This window comes from Mycetomoellerius zeteki, unplaced genomic scaffold (genome assembly GCF_001594055.1).
Source record: "Mycetomoellerius zeteki isolate Tzet28-1 unplaced genomic scaffold, Tzet1.0 scaffold174, whole genome shotgun sequence".
NCBI classification, from domain to species: domain Eukaryota; kingdom Metazoa; phylum Arthropoda; class Insecta; order Hymenoptera; family Formicidae; genus Mycetomoellerius; species Mycetomoellerius zeteki.
The window spans coordinates 3693161-3716958 of record NW_017256696.1 but is presented as its reverse complement, the minus strand read 5'-3'; the positions used below and the strand labels follow the sequence as shown (position 1 = coordinate 3716958).

General features: G+C 31.0%; 2 protein-coding genes across 3 annotated transcripts; one reads left to right on the top strand and one right to left on the bottom strand.

Moving 5' to 3' along the window:
• Nucleotides 1-1095: 1095 nt before the first annotated feature.
• On the top strand, nt 1096-2863 carry LOC108721608 (uncharacterized). Of its 2 annotated transcripts, none has more exons than XM_018446251.1 (5): nt 1096-1325; nt 1969-2074; nt 2184-2390; nt 2471-2677; nt 2760-2863. In XM_018446251.1, the coding sequence occupies exons 1-5, from the start codon at nt 1147-1149 to the stop codon at nt 2814-2816; spliced, it is 756 nt and encodes a 251-aa protein (XP_018301753.1). In that variant the 5' UTR covers nt 1096-1146; the 3' UTR covers nt 2817-2863. The 2 variants fall into 2 exon arrangements, with proteins under 2 accessions (XP_018301753.1, XP_018301754.1); XM_018446252.1 differs by having other exon boundaries at nt 1159-1288.
• A 1010-nt stretch (nt 2864-3873) lies between these two features.
• LOC108721607 (hydroxypyruvate reductase) lies at nt 3874-14255 on the bottom strand. The gene is made up of 7 exons (XM_018446250.1): nt 14097-14255; nt 12096-12236; nt 7909-8060; nt 6732-7084; nt 5877-6095; nt 4807-5238; nt 3874-4383 (listed from the first exon to the last, which is right to left on the bottom strand). Exons 1-7 carry the CDS (start codon nt 14250-14252, stop codon nt 4139-4141), a joined length of 1698 nt encoding a protein of 565 aa, XP_018301752.1. The 5' UTR covers nt 14253-14255; the 3' UTR covers nt 3874-4138.
• Nucleotides 14256-23798: the final 9543 nt, after the last annotated feature.

The window sequence follows — 23798 nt, the reverse complement described above, 5'->3', positions numbered from 1 at the left end:
TATATACGTATATCAGGATGTGGTCATTGGCTGCGTTCAGCAGAACGTTTGTTTTGCAACTGTTGGAAGTTTCCTTCGCGCTAATTGGATCATACTTTTAGATCTAGAAGAATGGTCCTATCTCAGCAGACAATCATAAAACGGTTGCAAAACTGTTGAGTCTGCTGAACGCAGCCAATGATCGTAGAGAAAGCAGCTTTGCAAGTGTTGTAAAATTCTTTAATATAATTGATCTTTGCTTTGGTTTCTCAGTGGATTTAAATGTATAAACCAATCAACAATTGTCTTTTCCTTTCCTTTTCATTTTTATTGCACCAATTAGAAAAAAGCACTTTATGAATTGACTAATCAAAGATTGTTTCAGTGTTTTTTATATTTGTTGATACAATCATATATTGGCTGCGTTCAGCAGAACGTTTGTTTTGCAACTGTTGGAAGTTTCCTTCGCGCTAATTGGATCATACTTTTAGATCTAGAAGAATGATCCTATCTCAGCAGACAATCATAAAACGGTTGCAAAACTGTTGAGTCTGCTGAACGCAGCCATTGTATCAATAATATACGTATAAAGCCAGTATAGTCGGTTTATCGTCTTATATAAACACAGTTTTAAGATATCATAAATTAATCACAGAGCTATGTAATATCTACGGCATCTTAAGATAAGATGATCTTAAAGTAAGAATAGACTGTAATACTGACCCATAGTGTTGCTCATCATAATTGTATAGAGATACTAAAGAAAATTTACATTGAATAAAATTTCTGAAATCGTAATGCACGGGATTTTTTATGTGTGTTTTTATATACTTTCTTATATTCTTTTTTTTATTTTCAAGCGTTTGGAGTTTTGCAGAATAAGTTTTTAAACTTAAATTTTAACAACTCTTGGAGATTTAATTGGTGTCATCTTTTTCTTTTTGTTGATTCTTGAGAATTAAATTTTAAATGATTTTTTCGATCTTTGATAACGTCGATAATTTTGTTAAGATAAAACGTTAACCTACGGTCGATAAAAAGACTAGTGACTTATCCGACTATTGGTAATTACAAATTATCGACATCTGCATCGATATCATATGGTACGAACGACATCTACTTTTCGGGAATGTATCGTAATTGCCGTATGACTTGTCAAGAGTGCGAATGTCAACGAAAACAAAGTTGGGAAAAATGTGGCGTAGTAATGCGACGTTTATCGTGCTCTCGTTATTTTTGATATTCTTCTGCGACACGACGTCATCAGAATGCGTGCAGGAGGCACCTTGCACTTGCTCGTTGCCGGACGGTTATTATTACAATTTGACCGCCTTAGCTAACGCAAAGTTGGTAGATGAACTATTAACCTCCGTTCGTCCTCCGGCTTCTCTTTGTTTTTGCGTCTTACGATATGTCCATTATCTAATTTCCTATAAAAAGAGAAAAAAATATTAGTACGAATTATTTATCCTTTTGCATGGAAAAAACTTTCGAGTAATTGATTAAATAAGCAAAATGTTTTAATCCTGTTAGTCTTGTGTGTCATTATTTTAGAATTTTAGCATTTATTTAATTTCTTCTTTATTTTTACAGGTACAACATATTCAATATTTTTGTATCTTTGTTGTTTAATAGCGTTTTCCACTGGAAAAACTAGTGCAACATTACAATTAAGTACAAATCAGTTTACTTATTTTTAGTGCTAATAATTTAATCTTTTGAACGTTATGAGGTTTTCGTGACAACAAAAAAATATGTAATTAAAAGAATATGTAGTTAAATTATTTATTAACACTAAAAATATATAAATTGATTTGTATTCGATTGCACTCAGTGTGTATCTGTGTTGCACTAATTTTCTCAGAGGAAAACGCTATAAGAATTTAAACACTTGTATTTATTGTATACCTAAATATTTTCAATATTCATTTAAAGTATATCGAATATTTATAAAACAGTGCATTATATAGAATATTAATTGATTTTCAGGTCATTCTCAGATAAAAAGTTTAATTATATAGTCTACTTTCATCCATGCGCAAATGTAAATATGACGATAGAGAATAATGTAAATTGTTCTACGGGAAATGTATCAGTAAGATTTAAAGCAGTTTTAATCAATTTAAAAAATGCATTGTTCCATTATTTGCATTATGTATTGATGTTTCTATGATATCTCTCAGATAAATATTATGTTTTTGTAGCTATGTTTACTGCAAGATAGTGTCAATAAAACGGTATTAATTACTGGGACAATAGAAGAAACAAAAATGAAATTATCGGATACAGGCAAATTTCCAATTTTTGAAATACACCATAATAACATTAAGATGATAATAAACATTTTATGCTTTACGGATGAAAAAACGAATTTTATACTTGATTCTGATCCGACTAACGTTAAAACATACGTAAGTATGAAAATAGCAATAATATTACCTATTATTATGATGATATATATAAATAAATTAATTATTAATAATATTTGCAGTATTTTAAGCTGATTTCGAAATACGGATGTTCATTACAACGAGAAATAGGATTATCTACGGGTTCCCTTTTAGTTATCTTGTTCTTTGTCAGCGTTGGTGTATATTTCATTGGTGGTATCATAGTGCTGAAAGCATTGAGGGGAGCTACAGGCTGGGAGATGGTGCCTAATCATGATTTCTGGTGCAAACTTCCTTCGCTAGTCAGAGTAAGTGGCCGCGATGCTTCTAGTAAGATGATTATAGCTGTACTTGATCAAGAGTATTATACATAGTTCCGCCTTTTTGCAGGACGGCGTCGTCTTTACCTTCAATTGTTGTCGAGCGGACAGTTACGAGAGAATATAATACATTTTTGTTAAACTGATCCGATTTCATATTTATTAAGCGCCCAAATTTTATCGCAATTTAGTATATTATAAATAGTCGATTTGTATTCCAAATATTTTTTCCGCCCCTATTTCTGTTTGTATTACTTTAAGACTTTGTATATTTACCTCTAACAAAGTTCATAATAGTTAAGAATATCCGAAGTGTAAGTTACTTTGATAAATTGTTTGCATTCAGATTATTTATATTTTACATTCAACTTCGGTATTTTTGTTGCTTTCGATATTTGTTTATCATGAGCACAGTATATATATATATATATTGAAAGATGTGATATTTCATTATGCAATGTCACATGCCAATGTTATTTTTTTATGAGATAAACATTTCAATTTAATTTGATGCGTCATCTATTTGTGTACAATTGTTGCAAGCTGTATAATTAACATCTGAAGATCGAATTATACACCAAAGAACTCGTTGGTCTCTCCGAACATTGAATGTTCTTGTTTCAAAGTAAAATCAATATTGGAAAAATAACGGTAAAAGCGATCGCGAATCATTTAAGGTAATATTAATGATGTATATTTGTAGGATCATATTTTGACTGCAAGGGCCTAAACGTTAAAATCTGACATCTCTAGGAATATGCTATTTTCCTCTATGAGCAATTTTTCTCCATGAATATATTTTTTATAGAATTTTTACTAACTTAGTAAAGCTATTCAAGATCAACTTTCTCTACAATTAGAGTAAAGTTCTTATCTCTTATACAAGCAACTGTTCGTTTGTATATAAGCGCTTAGACCCTTGTATAGTCAGTAACGACACAGAAACAGTGATTTGATAAAATGTGATGTTTTATTAACAAAGTCTCTAATAATATAAAAATATAAATACCTCTATAGACACATTTTACATACTTTTTTTTACATTTCTATGTGCATACGTATGTAAAAAATACGACTTATTTGCTAACGATTAATATATATATACGCTATTTATAATGAAACTAGAGCATATTATATCTATACTTTTTTTCTACATATAATTTCTATCCTAAAAGAAAACTACTTGTATGTATTAGAAATGTTGATTTGTCTAGCTTTTCTTATTCATCTACTTTCATAATCAGATAATAAATAATGATGTATTATATAAATGAGTTTACATAATTAAAAAGATACGTATTTCTAGAGTAAGCTCCGCCACAAGAGCTTTTCGCATTTTTTTAGCAATTGAACAATACTGGATTCTTCAAAATTCGGGCTTTGCATTCCCGTCTCTTCTCAAGGATCATTCATTGTCAGTATGCCTCTCTTGGAAGCACGCAAGTACGCTCAAAAGCTCTCAATTTCATCCACTTGAATTGAGACCTGCTGATCGGTGTGAATGATGACCCAGCTGCCATTGGCATTCAAATTGTGAATGTTGATGCTTTTCGACGAGAAAATGTTCACAATATTGGCAAGATCCTGTACTCGATTCGCCCGATATAAACAAATGTAGTCCCTGAGCACAATGCCATTACTGAAAACTGCGTCGTCCAAAGCGAGCAAAAGCGATTGATTGTCACGCACGGTTCCTGTAATTACACAATGACATCACTGTAATGTAATGTTCAATTGAAGATGATTCAGAACATATGTACATACTTCGTTCTACTTGATAACATAGATATTAGTATGTAAAACATAATGCGCAATAAAAAACTGTTAAAAATTTTAATCTAAGAACTTTGAAAAATTCCACTGGAATTCTAGATAGCTCTTCAAGAAATTTAATTAGAAATTTGAAATTTTTAAATGGTAATAACAAAAATAAAAAAAATTTTAGCAATATATGTCTCAGTTGTCGAGTGGAAATATTTTCAGTTTCTACGGTTTAAAATTTTGTTTTCGGTCTTAATTGTGATTTTTATTAATTGCCTTCTGAAAGTGAAGTGTTAACTTCACAGATTCCTTGAATTAAAATCTAATTTCTTCACGATATTAAATTATAATATTACCTTTGATGACATGTTCTCCAACTTTCACGATGACCGCTTTGTGGTCACCGTCGACGTGACCTTCTTGCAATTCTACGCCAATATCTTCCGCCAGAGTGGGCGCGTTAACTAAATTTAAACCATTCTTAGTTTGGCCGGTTAATATTCCGACCAGTACAGCTGTGTGTATGAACTTTTTATCCTGCATGCCCTTTCCTACAGTGCGGCTGTGAATTATTGTATTTAGCTTGCCCTTGAGGAAGCGACCGGCTAATTGACCTAATTTCTTCGATAATTCGATCCATGGTTCGTTCTCGGCCGTCATAGCGGCAGATAAGACCGGAGCGTTTACGATACCGGTGACGGCGTATTCCGTTGATTTGCCAGATAAAGCCAAGAATTGTTGCGCAATTTCCACTGCTACTCGTTGCTGGGCTTCTTCCGTGCTGGCACCTATAATCGAATAAACCGTTAATTCCATTGTTTCTATAATGAGACGTTCAAAATTAAAGAAAGATATGGAAGAGAATATCGCTCATTTGCTACAATCAGTACTTACAATTAATGACACAGCTAAAAAAAAACAGTTTTCCAGAACATAAGTTCAAATTTAAACCGTTAAAATTTTGTATTTTAATTTTGGAATGCAATTTTGATGTAATAACTAATGATTGCAATCATTAGTTTAAAAAAGAAAAAGAAAATATTGTTTTTACCTGCAGAAATAAAAGTATCAATTATCATATATCATCTATTGTTATACATCATAATGATGTCTTTTGGGACATGTACGTCTAAGAGGTATCTAAAAAGGATCACAAAATGTCTCCTAGACAATGCGTCGTCTGAGTTAATTATGCTTTTAGCTGTCTCATTTCTACATGCAACTAAAAACCCAATTTTCGAATCATGTCGCTGTATAGTAAATGAACAACATGTTAAGTTATATTACTATAATATTTAAAGAGGCTAATGAAATATAAAGGAACATGAAATTAACGACGAAATAATATAACTGAAAAAGTTATCGTTTTAATTTAATAATATTTGCGACATTTGTAAATTAAATAAAGTATTATATATGTACATACCGAGATGAGGTGTCGGAACAACTTTTGGATGTTTAATGAGCTCTAAAGTGATTGCATTCTTCGGCGGCTCCTCTACGAATACGTCCAAAGCCGCTCCGCCACAATGACCGGATTTTAATGAATTCAAAAGAGCCTCTTCATCAACAATGCCACCACGTGCAACATTAACGATACACACTCCTTTCTTGCATTTTGCCAACGTTGTTGCATTGATCAAATCTGCAAACATGCACGATTAAGCATATATGCATTCTTTTATACTATTTTATAGATATAAAGTATGATTCTACACGATTATTTTTAACACACATAATTCTTTTCAAAATAAAGAATTATTAAGATTTTTATATAACGAGTATAGATTTCAGTCGACAAACTTTTTACAGTCTTTAATTAATAATAACTTTATAATTTATACGTATGTATAAGTATATGTATGAGTATATAGCTGTATAAAAGTAAGTATTAACTAAAGTTACTATATATATTAAGTTACAATTGCAGTTATAAAATTATTATGAATTAAAATTACTTTATCAGTTATTATTAATTTGAAAATTTACGTAAATATAATATAAAAATATTTTCTCTACCAAAATTGGTAATAATTTTTAATAACTTTTCTAATAATAAATTGACGTGAAAAACATTACGTTGTTCTTTTACGATTAAATTTTCTTCGAAATAAAGTTACTGAATATTTTAAGAAGTTGAAGAACTTCTTTTCAGGTAGAAAAAGTATTTTGAATCCATCGATTCTATTCGGGTAAAAAATTCGCAACTTCGTGTAACTTTTTTTTTCGTTTCGACAATTTTCTGCATCAAATTAATAGATTCAGATAGAACGATTCGTACTTCTGGTTTCAGGCATGAGTGGCGTGTGTACGGTGATATAGTCGGCGATGGGCCATATCTCCTCCGTGCTGAGGTTTCTGATGCCGAGCTGGGCGGCGATTTCGTCCGTCAAAAACGGATCGTAGGCAACGATATTCATGCCGAAGCTCTGCATTCTGTGAGCCACCTCGCGACCTATGCGGCCCGTCCCGAGGATAGCGAGGGTCTTGCCGGACAGTTCATACCCAGAATACAATTTCCTATCCCATCTACCTTCCTTCAGCGATTGTGCAGCTTGCGCGACGTTGCGCGCGAGCGCGGAAATCAGGGCACATGTTAACTCGCAAGCGCTAATACTATTGCCTCCTGGAGTACTGCAATTATTAAAAAGAATGAAATTACGTGCACTGAAAAAAATTTCTGGTTGAAAATGGACGAATCAGAATTTTTTGATTAAATTTATTAGAATTTTAGTTGAGATAACCGGAATTCTGATTGATACAATATTTCTGGTAAAATCTATATATATATTAGAATTCTTATTTTTATCAGAATAATTATAACAATCAGAATTCTAGTTATCTTTAGACTAGAATTTTTGTAGACTTAATCAGAAAATGCTGATTCGTCCATTTTCCACCAGAATTACTATTTAATTCAACCAGACCATTTTTCTCACTGTGATATATTAATTGTAATTGTCATCTTTAAGTTTCATCATGAAAGAACTGTGATATTTTAATTTTAATTTATTTTAATCTCTTATTTTTCGTGCTACTAAATTTGATCTCAATTACAGAGATAAAAATATAATTCAAGATTCATTTAATTAAATAATTCTTGTAAATTAACTTGTTAATTAACTGATCCAATAAAAGAAATTCTATTTTACTGTTTGATGAGCAAACCTGTACCAGCAAACCTGTTATATCATAAATTATTGGAAAACTGTTCTGAAAGTCTTTCAAGCGAGAAAAAAGTAGCTTCGATTAAGAGGCAGAGTTTTAAACCGCACAGCTCTTCTCACATCGATTTTTATCGTTTTTTATTCAGCAAATGGAAGTTTTACGCTTAAGATTGATATACTCTTGAGAAGATTGTTAAATCAAATTGCCTCGTAATAAGAAATCTATTCTATTACCTAATTTCATTACGGAAAAAAATTTTTATAGACATAAGTATGAGATCGTACACGTACTTTAATACGATCGCTCCTTTACGTGTGGCAGCTTGAAGATCAATGTTGTCGACGCCGGTACCAGCTCGTCCAACCACGCGGAGATTTGGGCAAGCAGCAAAAATATCCGCCGTAACTTTGGTCTCGGATCGGACGATAAGAGCATCATGATTCTTGAACAAAAAGAGAATATACATTTTCATCTTCTGTTCAAGAAAAATTGAAAAATATGAGTTCAAATTTTATTTAGTGTAAATCGTAGTTTGGTTTAATGAATCTATATTGGAAAAGCAAGAAGCGATAAATTCGGGATTATTGCAGTTTTGAAACGTGTGTATATTTACTTTTGTTATGTGATTTTTTCAAACGCGAAAACAAATTTTGGAATTTATTTAAGTCATTTAATCCGAGTTAAAATTACCAACGATCATTTAAAGATATTAATGGCAAAAATGCAGCAAATTCCCACTTGCAATAAAAAATTATTTCGCATATTTTTTAATAAAGAATATTCATATAAGTAGCAAGAACTTCTATTATTAGATTGTATACGAATTTCAAGTCGACAAAGATGCAGCAAGCTTCCACGTAGCAATAAAAAATCGCTTTGCATATTTTTTAATACAGAAAGCATTTATATAAATATCAAGAATCTATAATATTAAAGGTCCCATACGAGTTTCAAGTCGACCAAATTTATTCATGCTTTTCAATATGTCATGAAAGTAAAATTAGATCTTATCAATTTGTCCCGGATTTGTCTGGTTTTCTTTAAAAAGTATGTTCTGAATTTGTATTTTTTATTTTTATATCAAACGCGATAAGTGAAAAGAGATGCATAGACGTGAATTATATCTGTGGCTCTATGATTAGGAAATATGATTCAGCTCATTGCTTATGGAGACTACTATTTGTGGAACTTGTGCAAACTGGTTACTGAACTTGCGCAAAGTGGAACTGTAATCCATGCCTAATCAACTCAGACTTTAGTAATAATTATCCACGTAAAAATGGAGATAAGGATAACACGTGGTCGCATGGGCGTCTATCGACATTATTTTCATGAAATCGGTGCACATTTATAATTTTATATCGAACGATCTCTCACTGCAATATACGAAAACAAAGTATGAAAACGACATTATGTAATATACGTTGAACATGTTTAAAAGATATTTTCTGCACCAATTAATATTTGCGACACAAAGAGAGACATATTTTTTACATTAGTTTATAAATGAGAAGAACTTCCTTTAATTCTTGTTTTTTGAGAGAAAACATTCAAACAAATACAAAAGAAATGATAATGACAGCAAAAATTTTGATAATGTTATTCTCTAATTTTGACAATTAAAAATTCACAGCTTCACAAATAAATCTCTTCTATATGTATAATTTTCTTTCCAATTGATTCACTTTTTCATACAGAATTTTCATCTTCTCTCTTCGACTGTTATAAATAGAACTGCATTTAGAAATTTTTCTTTTCCCGTTGTTCTAATCTATTCGTTCTTTATTTCAAATTTTCTTTTCTCATCCACATGTATACCTATTTTGAGAGAGATTTTATAAAATCTCCAATTTTAGTCCGACTCGAATTGTCGGCTATATGGGATCTTAGCTGAGTAATTTCTTTTTATCTTCTAGCTTACGTTACACTGAATGTATTCCGCAACACAGGTGCAGCTTGAGATGCTTTTTATTTTACAGTTACACTTGGATTTTCTGTAAAATGAAACGGGAAACGGCAGGTAGAAAGAAGAAATTGAGCGTAGAAGGAACGCGAGGATACTTGATAGATCTATTGAGAAATACGAATGGCGAAGGGACAGAGTTAATCTCCTTGTAAGTATAGGCGCCTATGTGTGCGCCCATGTATGCAGCACATGCAGAGCAAACCGGTGGTACAACGACCCGTCGCAGCTAACCGGTATGCACACCAGCCGAGTCAACTGGATATAACCGGATCGCCGACTCGAACACGAGTAATTAATAGGAGAAAAAACAAACGGGGATCGAAAGAAACTAACGAGACGAAAAAATACGGAGGGCAGAGAAAAAGAGATCAAGATACGTCCCACATGCTTGCATTTGCATACTATGCTTATTATACAAAACGGTTGCATTAGATCGAGACTGTCCTGCCTTAAGATGGATTGCGAATACACGGAAAGAATGATTTTGCAAAAACCAAGTAATTGGATTTACTCTTATAAATAACCAAAATAATAATAGATACTAAATATAATTATTAATATTCTTTTATTTATGCATATAGTTTAAAAGAAAGCGATTTCGTTAATTTTATTTATTTTTTGTTTGCACAGAGAAGCATGTGATGACCATATTAATTTGTTGAAGAAACAGAACTCCATCCTTTTATGTAAGTTTAATTGGCTTATCGAGAATCGAGTATGCTTAAAAAAATGAAAAAAATATTTGCAAATAGCACTTGATTGGTAGAATTGGCTTAACCTTTGAATGAAAACGAATAGTCTATCTATCTATGATGAAACACATTTTGATTTTTAGACACAAATATTTTTTTGCATTTGCTTCTTTGTAGAAATACATATATATTTAATAATTCTAACGTGGCTTTATAGATATAAATAATCAAAAAGGAGTAAATAGCCACACGCAGGATCTATGTAGCGAAAGTCATTTATATATATATTTAAATTTATTTCGTTTATTTTTTTAACGAAATAAATTTAAATAAATGACTTTCGCTATGTAGATCCTGATACTTGTGGCTATTTACTCCTTTTTTTCATTGTTTAAATATATATATTTGCATGTCTGTTATTTAATAATAAAGAAAAGGAAAAATTTATCTAACTCGAATACATGTATATAGTCAGGAAACTAATTGTCCGAACTATGCACTGAGAAAAATGTCAGATTGGATTAATTGGAATTCTGATTGAAAATGGATGGACAAATCAGAAATTTCTGGTTAAATGTATTAGAATTCTTGCTTCTCACTGTGCTCTATTATATTAAGGATTTTTTCAAACTGTTTTCCGAAAAACTTGTTAAAAGTTATGGTTCGCATTATGGCATTGGTAGTTTTACAATTGGTTAGCCAAATACAAATATCAGTACCGTTATATTTGTGTCAAATCACAATTTTTAATATTCGGACATTCAACCAACAGATAATATTTTTTAAATAAATATTCAAATAAATATTTATTTGAGAAACATTTATAAAACGTTAAAAAACTTTTACAAAACATTGTCTGTTGGTTTAATGAGCAATAGTTTGAAGAAATTATCGAGAAATTTAGTTTCGTAACTAAATACATACAAATTTGCTGCAAAATATTTCTGTTACTATCGGGGATTCCTTCTTAAAATTCTCTTAGAATTTTCTTAGGAAAAACTGCGTTTTTCCCACACGATTTATCGAGCGGGAAGTTCTATTATCATAACTATGTTTATCTTCCGCATGAATTCTAGTGTAATCTAATGTTATCGATGATGCCTTCTCATCTGACACGTGATATTTTTCACTCGATGGATCGTATATTGGTAACAACCTTGATTTCAAAATAACCAATAACTCCTACACTCGAAGAAAAATAAATTGCGCGATCTTTTGGAGATTAAATCGCTGTTGTTATGATTTTATTCACAACGTAGACATTGTTGTTATGATTTTATTCACAATGTACACTTTATGAGTCGATATTTGATGAGATGAAAAATACAATGGATGCTTATAGCGATTATACTTCATTGTATTCTGATTCCATTGCTTAATATTTACTGCTTTATCATTTTATCTTGAAATAAATCAGACTTAAACTTAGTTCTATAAGCTCAGAGATACACTTAAAGAAAGTTATGAGAAGACCGATATCTTTAATTGAAAATGATCAATGCTGCCTCGATTAAAATTTAGAACAGTGTCTTTAAGAATTTATATATATAGAACTGCATTATGGAATTTTTAGAGAACGGGAGGAGAGATCGAAATAGTCTCTTAAGTAAATTTCTTTTCAAGTTTCCGACTTTAAATTACGTTCTCTTTTTCCACGAGAGACGAAACTCTCCGTTTTTAGTCTCCGACGTCGGATATCGAGCGGAATTTATAACTTTGCAAGATGAATTCCCATCGCGATTCGCTTTGGCTCAGTAAAGCACGGAAATTGCTCTCTATCTCACGCAGTTTTACAACATTAGCATTAAAATCTACCTACTTGTAGCTCCTTGATCAGCTCATCCTTCGGCAGCTTGTATTTCGTCGTAACTGGAATACCGTGTTCGGTGAGCAGCGCTCCACAAGACTCATCCACGGGATCGCTTATGAGAACGCTCCTGAAGTTGATCGACATGTTATCCTTGAACAAACGGAGCCCTTGAACGCCTTATTTATTTGAACAGAGAGGAATCGCCGATCTTGCGTGCGTAATTTAGCAGCGATATTCTGATGGAACATTTCCGCGCGGTATAAATCGCAGTATTAAATTGCTATTTTTAGATAATTGCTATGTAATGACTACATTTTCTAGAGTTTTTATACGCAAACGTCAGGTTTTAAACTGAGGAGGTGGTTGGCGGAAATGATCGTAATCGATCGGCAAATACTGCACTTGTAACAGAGTTGTAACAATTTACGAGCATCGCAAAAATATTCTTTGATTCTTATCACATTTAAATCGATATAATAGTAAACAATTACGGGTTGTTTAAAATTAGGTTGAATATATCGCGTAGTTGGAGCTATTCACGAGCGAATCTCGATAATTAATCAGATGGTATCTTTAAACATTTGTAATTGATTATCGAAAATATATGGTATTAAATAGAAAATCGTGTCTCTAAATGTTCTGACACATGATTATTTAATCTGATCTTTTAAGAATTTATTCATTTATTTATCGTTAGTCGCGGAAGTTCACCTCTAATAATTTTACTTTATTGCGCTTCTTTACATCAATGTTGTTTAAGAATAAATTTGCATTCAACAAAATGTAAACGATCCAGATTTCAATTAATAAGACTAAATGCTTCTGTTGATCTTTAACATGTATGGTCGTAATAAAAGAATGACATTTCTGCATTTGAAAATAAACGTAGATTATACCAATAAAATAAATATCAATTTTTTATGGAAATTTAAAGTGTTTTAAGTAAATTAATTTTTAAGTAATTATTAAGAATATAGTTTTTACATTTTCATTTTCTAAATTTTAACACTTAATAAATTAGGAATAAAAAATTTTAAAAATCCTGTAAAAATCTCAAATTATCTTAAAGACTTGACTTAATAAATCCTTTTTTATAATTTACATTAAAAATTGATTAGTATTCCGGTGATTCTGTTTAATAGAAGTTATAAAATTTTTAAATTTTACAAGAAACAATCCTGCATTTAATTTATACCAGTTGTAGGACATTCAATATTATTTTGAACTTCAAAAATAATATTTGCATACTTTGATTTGTAAATAAAAATGTTTACGCATTTTTACCAGATACGAATGTGGAAAAGAATACCACATGCGGAGATTGTAGAGCATAATTAATCGCAATTAAAAGTTCCGGTTTTGTTATGTAATATCGAGCTGAAGTATTATTCGACAATAACTCGAAATTGCTAATTTATTCGCTCAGGAATTACCGGCATTCATTGTTGCAATAAAAATAGGACGTCAAAAATAGATAATCAGTGAAAGTTACATAAGCAAAGTAGGTAGATGCGCACTTATTTCCATTTTACGATTAGCAAAAATCAAAAATTTGTTTCTACCGGTTAACACGTTTTAATCGAAATTTTCGTATTAGATATTAATTTAAACGTTTTTGGAGCTTGTCAGACGTTATAAAATTATTGTCGCGAAATTTTAATGCCTGCCTTTCAGAGCTTCTCATATAGTTTTATTGTAAAAATTGTTTGGCGATGATGACCGCAAAATGCAAGTTCAAGAAATAATAAGGCTTTAAAATCATCACGTGAAAAATTCGTCCTGAAAATTGTATTAAAACACTGTTTAAAGAATTACTGGCAAAATTTTTCGCGATGTCTCGCGAATTTTTATTCTACGTTGCAACGTATTACGTCTACGACGGCGATGATAGAAGGAAACCCGGGGTCAGCAACAAGTGTCAGATTTTCTCGGAGCGGAAATGGTGTCCGATGTCAGCTTTCTGGGCGCGGCATGATCGACGAGACTAAAATTTAAATTTGCGGGACCTACCTCTTCGGTGTCTTTCCTCTTGCTTGTGAAAGAATTCGCAATACGTCGCGGCTGAGTAACTCTCGAACGCAGAAAAGAGAGAAACTTGGAAGTCTCGTGACTGATATCGGTGCGTGTACGGTGGTCCACCCGTAAACTGACTCGTTGTACTGTCATTTATCTTCTTATAGTGAAGTCCCCACTCTCGGACGAATCGAGTGAAGTGTCTCGAGTGAATTGTTGATGGGACTCTCCCTCTTTCCGGCAGTCCGCTCGCTGGCGAAAACCACTCGGTCTGCACGCATTCGTCACGAGTGCCCTCACCTTGCTCGAATAGGCATTTTCAGAATGCGTCTAGATAATTATTACATCTATTTGTGATTTTTTGACCTATTAGCCTCGCACTTTAGTTGTAAATTTTCGTCAACAATATTCTGTTTAGAATTCCGATATTTCGAATGTAATGGAGTATCGTGCGGAATATTGTTATCTGCTGTTTTCGCTTCAGATATTCAGAAATAGATGGAAATTGAAGTAGAATGAGATAAATTGAAATTAAAAAGTGAAATGAATTGGAAGAAACGGAAATGACACGGATAAAGGGAAATTAAATGAAAAGTGGAATGATGGCGTTTTGCGATGATGACGTAATTAAGTAATCGAAGCGTTATGCACAATTAATTTTGTATAGAGTATCACGTATATAAAAGAATTGAGAAATAAAAGACATAACTTTATTATTCATTAATGTATATATCAAGATATGAGAACTAAGAATTAAAAGGAACTTATATATTATTATTTATTTTATCATTTTCTATCATAATATTTTTCATTATTTCATTATTAAATATTATTTAGAATATCAATTTAATAGCTACTAGTTTAATTTATTTGAACCTGAGATAATAATTTACAAAATGATGTAAAATGTGATTAAAAAAAAAAATTATTAAAATTTTATTAGATAGATTTATTTATATTTTCCTATTTTTATTAATTTTGAAAGTATTTAATCAACATAATGGTTTTGGTTATATATATATAAATCAGAAAATTAAAAAATTGTTCAGGTACCCTTCATTTTTGTTATCAAATGCTTTATCAATCATTGATAGTACCTGATAAATACTGATAATACTTATTTTGATATCCAAAAGTTATATTTTAAATCAAACGTAAATATATTTTCTTCTGGAATTACTTCTGGAATTAATATTATCTGGAATTAATAATAAAAATAATCTTCATTTTGAGATGTAATTGTATAATTTGAAATGTAATTTTACTATGTAATTATATTTTTTGTCCTAAAAATAGGCTTAATAGATTGCATGGTGATTCATTTTTAAACATTTATAATTTTCAACGATTATAAATTTCTTTTTCGTTTATGCAATTCTTCAATTTCATTATAATTTTAAAGGTAAACAAAAGTAAAGTTTCGTTTGCTATCTGATACGTATTTAATGATACTCTTTCTGTTTAAAAGAGTCGAATCAGATTCTTTCGAGTTAAAAGATAAATACAAAATTCTCTGAATACAGAAAATTAAAATCTTTTCTCTTTTTCCGTTATTTATTTTTTATGGACGTTGAATTGTATTAATATTGATATTATTTCATTTTTTTTGACAAAATTTTTTTTTCATTGATATTTGCAAATCAAATTGCAGTATCAAATGAACGAATGTTTCTGCGACAATAAAGTGAGCAACCAAACAAAGTATAATGATTCTTGTATAAAATAATATAGAATTCTTGTATAAGTTTATATTATTCGAATGGGTCACGTCAAAAAGATTAATATATTTTTATTTCATAAATACTGATATTTTTACACATATCAAAAATAATATGACAATTTTTTAAATATTAATATAATATTCTTTCTCTTATTTTATAGAATAACATATTGCACTTAGACGATTCGAATTTAATTCTTATTATTATCTTAAAATAAAAAAAGTATCTCATTCTTAATAATTAAAATTATTTATTCTAAAAAGTGTCTTTCAAATAATTCTGCGATTGTTATACACAAATTACATGTCCATTGACTTCGGCGTTTGATTAAAAATTGTAAATGTAAAAAAGTAATCGAGAGGAACGAACGCGTAATTCATTAACGTAAAGAGAAAAAGAAAGGAAAAAGAAACATCCTTTCACGATATTTCGTTATATTTCAGTGTTATTGATCTCTTCATATCATAGAGTAAGTTCGAAGATGTGCAGTGCCATCGTTGTCGAAATACTGGAAATCTGGCGAAATTCATCCAATTTATGCAAAAAAAAAAACGATAGCGTTTTTGCGTAACGGACTGTAAAACGATGGGTTATCGCGTCGCGTATTCGTTAAAAAGCACGTGCAGTGCAAAATATATTTTCCATCGTCGTGTAACACGACAGGGTCACGTCGGAGCGCGCGACGCGAAAGTGATGAAACTGCTGCTGCTGCTGCTGCTGCTGGGGGTCTGCGATTCAGCAATAAATAATCTTATTACAGCGTGATATCTTCATGGCTCTTCGCTGGTGCAATCATCCTGAGTTCTCTCTCTCTCTCTCTCTCCTTCTCTCTTTCTTTTCTCCTTGCTCTCTGCACTCTCTTGCAAACAACTCAATTTTCGCTGTTCTTCTCCGGCGACTGATAACGCGATTGCTGTAAGATGAAAGCACAAATCACACGCCTTCAGCGTGTTTAGAATAAAGTATCAAATTTGAGATTTTCATGAAGCATAATTCAAATAACTGAGAATTTAAAAGATGTGCGTTTAAATTTTAATTGAGAAAATAGGTCGTTTAAAGAAGGATGGGTAAAAATTATCAGATTTTCGTCTGAAAATGATAAAACTTTTCTTATGAACGTTTTTTTAAGTATATTTTTTGTATTGAATCGCAAACGTTTATTTCAAATTAATCTGACGGAGATATAATGAAAATCGCATTAAAAGTAGTACAATTTCGTAGCATGAAATTTGATCTTCGATTGCAATTTTCAATATTTTCTCATCAGTTTAGCTTGAAATTAACGTTTGCAAATGTGATTCAGTACATAAAAAATATATGAAAAAATCGTAACAGAAGTTCCATTGCTTTGGCTAAAATTAACTATTTCATTCAATGTCCTGGACGATGAATAAAATAGGTTAATTTTGACTAAAGTTATGGAATCTTTCTTATGCATATTTTTTATTCTTTGAATCAAGATCCAGATTCAAGTCATGGCCGAAGTGATACTTTTTACAACAAATTTTTTGCAGTATTTCAAGATGCTTAATAGCATCATTATTATTAAAATTAACGATTACTTTGCAATATCATTATTCCAGCTTGAGTTTAGGATTGTGTTTCAAAACTCGGTTGTATTCCTATTATGTAGACAAAATAAAACCGCGCCATTTTTCTGCTATATCAAGTTAATAATGTAATGCACGGCTCATCGCGTGTATTTCGCGCAATTAATGTTCAAATTGCGGCCATGGTAATTTTATATGACAACCTTCCTGCGTTCGTATAATTTTTATTTGTGCAGCGAAATAATGCAAGTATTTTATCATCAGTGCGATCTCTCTTCTCATATCCTGTTTTCCTGTTGAAATAGCACTCACGATCAGTGAATTTCATGGATTTTATAATATGTGCCCATATATTGTATATAAAAATCAATAAAATGGAGATATTATCAATTTCGTGCCTATTATTTTCGAGTATCAACCAAAATAACGCGCTTTGTGCGTCAATAAACGGAGATATCGTCGGACGTCATCAAGTGGCAAGAAATCATCTGATTCTGGTACCCCCAGCGGATCGCGTTATCTTATCAGTGCAGCATGGAAAATAACTCCGTCGCGACCCATCTTCGTGACATGACAACCGGTCGCGACTCAGATACGTCACGCATTTTTCCACCTAGTTCTTCCGGAGATATTACGACAGTAAAAATTGTCTTGTCGAAAAAATATGGGTCATTATCCGGCCGCGTGCACAATAAATAGGCGGTCGAGCCGTTTTAACCGGATCGAACGGCGATTAATCTAGCTTCATATAACAATTATGCCCTCGGAAAATTGACGACTTGCCCCCGACTATTTTAGTTACATTTGCTTTCTGAGGAGCTCGTGATATTGACGTAACAAACGGCATGCAAGCGAAAGACGCACATTGTAATATTAATATGAATAATGAGATGCAGCGATTCTCAAACTTCTTCGCAAGCAGGAGCCTAAAATTTTACACGATTCACGCGTGTTATTTATGCATTATGCATGCAGTTTTAAGAGAGAGAAAGAGAGAAAGAAAACGAATAAAAAATATTTGATATTGTCTCATGTAACAAAATGAAGTGATTAATAATAATAATAATAATTGCATATATTACAAATTCTTTCAGATTTTACGAAAATTTAATGCACAAGAATACAAAACTCATAAAATTTTTCAATCATGAGATGCCTTAAATATGTTTTGCGTTGCTATATTTGTGTTAGCTAATTATCGCGTTGTTTTTATTACTCTCATTTTACCTGTTTGAATTTTAAATATAATTTTATTGGACCATCAAAATAATTATGCAGAACTTAAACTATAATAGTTGCTAGAATGTCAAAATTTTTTGCAGCATTGTTCATTGTACTTGAGATTTCTACATAATTATTTTGATGATTCGACAAAATTATTTTCAGATCTGTATGTAGCTAAATTTTTATATGTTTCGGCGAAATTGTTTTTTTTTGTGTGACGTTAATTTTAAAATGTAATTTTGGTGTAATAACCGATTGTAGAAGAAAAAAAATGTTTTTTTTAATTTTTTTTTTTTCTTCATGTTTCTCTATTCTTTTCCTATAATACCAAAACAACCACTTTTTGTATTATATTGTAGCAAATGAACGATATGAAATTTGTATTTTCTCACACAAGCCATGAAGCACACCTTTCGAGAAATGCTAATATTGTACAAACATTGACTAAACTGTTATCTTATTGGCGGAGCAAATTGCACTTTAGATATAATTATGAATTCACGTAGTCTACGTGAAATCGACAGCTTATATTCCGATTTAGATTTAACTCTTTTTACAGAGCAAATAAAATGTGCAATAAGGAAACAAAAATAAAGTAGATATAAAAATAAGATATAAAAAAATGTTATTTTCGATTTTAAAGCTATCTTAACAATGCCACGTATGGAAAAGCTTTATTTTGTATTTTTTTCTTTTCACGAAAATTTATTTTGAAAAGGCAGACTTAAAGGATAGAGATGTAAGCGTTCTTAAAAGAGAAGTAACACTCAAAATTATAAATGTGAAAATATAAAAATGAAGTAGATAATATATATTATATTTTCTTCTATAGAAAAAGTAAATATCGGACAAAAGACATTAACAGAACATTTTATAATTAAGTTCCTAGTCTGCTGAGAGTATCACTCGATCCACACCATCGATATCGCCAAATGTTTTGCGTTTCTTGTGCCATGAGTCGGTCGTATTTGCGGTATCTTACGTTCGTAATTCCTGAAAGTTTCTCATGGGAGATCCTCTCGTTCCGTTTAAGAAATCCTGGTTCCTTCCCTCTCGGCGATCATAGCACGAGACTGATACAGTTATTGAGCGTTCCACGTTATAAAACGCCATTTCAAGCTCTATCCTTGAATGATTGATGCTCCTGCGTTTAATCTTAGAAAACCATACATTTACGTCATTAAAGATGGAATCTATTAAACGCCGCAAAATATAAAATACCTCTTGCATACAAATCTGAAAATTATTTCGTTAAATTATTAAAATAAGTATAGAATATTCAAACTAGAAATTCAAAACTATTCGCTGCATTACTTGAGATTTGCATTCCTACGCAATTATTTCGATGGTCCAATAAAATTATTTTTAGATCTGCATCTATCATCTTTAGATATTTCAACAAAATCGTCCTTTTCATATAGAAGAGCGAAACATTTTGTTGCTTAATATCGATTGATTATTTTAATTGTTAAAATAATCTTACATTCGTAAATTAAAGTGAGGTCACTGAAAGGAGAGAAGGAGAGAAGAGAAGAGAGATACGTATATTTTATATTAACACGCTACGATTGATATGCAATACAAAATGTTTCATGAAATATCACTTTTCGATAACCCTGCCTTATGCAATACTTTTATATTTTTCGAACGGCGGGGAAGAATCTTTCCCTCTCTCTTTTCGAACGTATTTAAATACTTTATTAAAGTATAATATTACTTATAATTCATTTAATCGCTATTTAAATGCGATGTCATTCGCTTTGAAATATTTTTCGGAAGTTTGAATAAAAAAAAAAATGCGAATATGTATCGCGTTTCACACGATGAATCAAATGTGTTTCGTACAGTTTTAACTTTGCGATGGAACTCGTCAATATCGGAGTTCAGCTGCGGCATGAGTACGCAAACATCTTGTTAAATGAGGATAGTCTTGTCGGCGATAACGTGTCAGCTGAATGAGAAAAGAGAGGGGAGTATGCTGGTATACTGGAATTAACTGGTTATGCGTAAGTGAACTCGGGACCCCACCGAGATGGCGGGAGAATGAAAAAGTCGAAAAGACACGAGATAACGCTCACATGATTCGAGGGAGACAGAAAGAACGGGATAGAGTACCATTTATATCGAACACCGCCGAAAACCGGTCCAATTCATCGACTATTTCCAATTTACCTGATGTTAATTACTAATTAAATATACAATTATCTCAGCTGCAAATCTGTGCATTTTAATAGACGAAGCTTGAATTAATAGCGTTATCCGATCGAGTGCGATAAGGATTATAATTTTCATAATGCTTTCACAAATTATGTGTGACGATTGGCAACCAGTGAGTAGAATGTGATAAAGACTCTTTTGTGGAACGAGAATAGTTTATGTAAATTTTTCTCATGTATATCTTTCTCGCTCTTTCTCTCTGCTTCTTCCTATTTTCCTTATAAATACATACAGAGACACACACATATAATTTTCATTTTCCTTTTTATTTTTACATTCTTATTTTTATTAATTTTTCATTTTTTATATATTTTTATTTATTTCCAGCTCTTCATCGCCATGTTAATTTATTACATTGTTCAAAATTTGTATTACATTACGTAATTGTTTTTCAGCGCTTGAAAGGAGAATATCTTAGACTTTAGAGCTTCAATAAATGACAATTCTCTCTCTCTCTCTCTCTCTCTCTCTCTCTGTTCTGAGTAAAAGATAACGTGATCCTTTTTTTTTAATTTCCTTTAAGTAAGTTATCACGATATGTGTTCTTTGTTTGCAAAACGGTAGTAACATCCGATAAACTTTACTTGTTAGCAGAGTAAATGCTTAGTGTTTTCGTCTTTTCACGAGTGTATTTCAGCGCGTTATCTTAACACGAGAAGTTGTACATTTTCACATAATCCGTGCTGCCGTACGTCTATCGTAGCTGTACGTCTATCGTAGCTATATATTTATCATATACAGAATCCTCTCTGTCTTAAACCCTTCTGACAATAAGTTTACTGGTTATACAATTTATCGCATATAGTGATTATTAGAGAAAGTACTTGCACAACGTATCTCGTTTGGAATATTTCTATATAAAGCAGGGAAAAATATTACTGTAAAGCAGGGTTTTCCAAATTTATATAAATGTTTTTAAAAGACTTTAAAAGATTAAAAATTTACGACTTTAATAATAACTTTATATAACTTAATAATAATAACTTAATAATAATTTTAATAAATATATAAACGCGGGAAGAGGATAAACTGATTATTATTTTATATACAGTATGTGTAAAGAATGATGTCGACGCAAATTATTTTTAGAACACGAGAAGTTTAATAATTGTAACTTTTATAGTTACTATAGTTCTATAGTTACTATAGTTACTATAGTTTTAGAACTATAGCAACTGTAAACAACTTTCAAATGGATCCAAATGAACTTTTGCACGAATATTTATTGGAGTTTTATTAGCATATATAAAAAATTTAATTAATAATGCTACTTTGTAAAATTTGTAAATAAATATTACAAAACGCGATTTAACATAAAAATTAAGGCAAATAAAAAAATAACTTTTAAATCAATAAGAGATTTGTGCTCAAATCTTATACAGGTGTGCAAACATAATAATAGAACAATCTATGACATTTTTACATTTTTTATAATGTTCTAAATTGTAACACATATGATCTCTAACAATCTAATTGAACACACTTGATACAAATATATTTTAATTAGAACAAGCAGGGATAAACTTTTGCAAATACCGGTTTTATTATTACCTTCGCTATACTTCTTGTGCTTTATACTGCCTAGGATCATTTTACCCATTGCAACGAAAGACAATTTTGCATGCAGTCGTTAGATCTAGATAATTTAACGAGCTTCTGTTATCTGATGCAAGTCAGATGTTCTTGGATATCCTTATACGATATATGACACTTGCTATTTTGAAAAATATTATGAATTAATGTCATAAAAATCCAGCTTAGAATAAAAAACATTTTGTGCAAACAAGTAAGATGTCATTTAATTAATTATAAATAAATAAATTATAAATAAATTCAAATAAAAAAGTGATTACTGTTGATAATTTTTGAGAATAATATAAACTATCTGTGTATTTCTAACTTTGCAATATTTATAAAAATTATTATTGTATACCTTTTATATATATATATATATATATTTATGGAAAATATGTGAATTATGAGCTATTCTATCTTACACGGAAAGAACGATTTTGTTAAAGTATCTAAAAATTTAGTTAGATACATGGGCGTAGCTAGGATTTTATTTAAGGGAGACTATATTAGATCTGTTTTATTTTATATTGTTATTTATTTTTAAGTAATTACTGACATGTAAATCACAAAAGGCACACGTATAATTTACTAGTTTACTTTATTTTTCTGTTAAAATTGGAAATTTATTCTTCGTACTAGAAGAATTTAAATTTATAACACTAACCGTTTTGGATTCTCAGAAAATCTTTCTATAACTTTCATCTCCAATTTTATTGTACTGTATTATCGACTTTTTTTTGTGAGTTACACAAAGAATATAATGCGAAAAAATTCGTAATACCCATACAACAATGTTCCACTTTTGTCAGATTAATTACTGGCCAGTCAGATCAATGATTTGACGAGTCTAGATTCAAATCTTTTTTACCGAAAATGTCGAAGGAGAATTTTCAATATTACATATCTTTAAAATTAATAAAATTTAAATTTAATCAAAGAAGTCTTCCAAAAATTCCTAAGATAATCAAAATTTTTAATCAAAATATAAATTAATTTCTATTGACACCTTGAGATTAATTTACCGAATTTAAAAACAAAAAATTTAGGGGCAACATCACATGGTGTTCCCAAGCGGTCACCCATCCAAGTACTAACCATGCTCAACGTTGCTTGACTTCAGTGATCAGACGAGAACTGGTAGACGTCCAACGTGATTTGGACGTTGCCCGAGTACCTCCATTATATGAGAAGTTTTATTTGGCTTCGTGATTCTAGCGCCTTCATAATTTTATTTTTTTTATGTAGCAATACCATAAATAATACAGCATTGCTTATTATATTGCTACATAAAAAAACAATATGAAGATGATTACAGGTTTGCTCGCGTTGCATGCTCCAATATGCTCCAACGTGTTCCTATCATAGCTCTTACTCACTCTAACAAATGTATTGGAGTGAAAAGGAGCTATAAT

What these genes read in the sequence shown, in the direction of transcription:
- LOC108721607 (XM_018446250.1), bottom strand. Translation starts at nt 14,252, where the DNA reads ATGACAGTACAACGAGTCAGTTTACGGGTGGACCACCGTACACGCACC. An exon ending in AAAGGAGCGATCGTATTAAA is followed by an intron (nt 7,085 to 7,908) that starts GTACGTGTACGA and finishes TAATAATTGCAG; the next exon opens with TACTCCAGGAGGCAATAGTA. An exon ending in TGGAGAACATGTCATCAAAG is followed by an intron (nt 4,384 to 4,806) that starts GTAATATTATAA and finishes GTGTAATTACAG; the next exon opens with GAACCGTGCGTGACAATCAA.
- LOC108721608 (XM_018446251.1), top strand. Translation starts at nt 1,147, where the DNA reads ATGTCAACGAAAACAAAGTTGGGAAAAATGTGGCGTAGTAATGCGACG. An exon ending in CGACTAACGTTAAAACATAC is followed by an intron (nt 2,391 to 2,470) that starts GTAAGTATGAAA and finishes TAATATTTGCAG; the next exon opens with TATTTTAAGCTGATTTCGAA. An exon ending in AACTTCCTTCGCTAGTCAGA is followed by an intron (nt 2,678 to 2,759) that starts GTAAGTGGCCGC and finishes GCCTTTTTGCAG; the next exon opens with GACGGCGTCGTCTTTACCTT.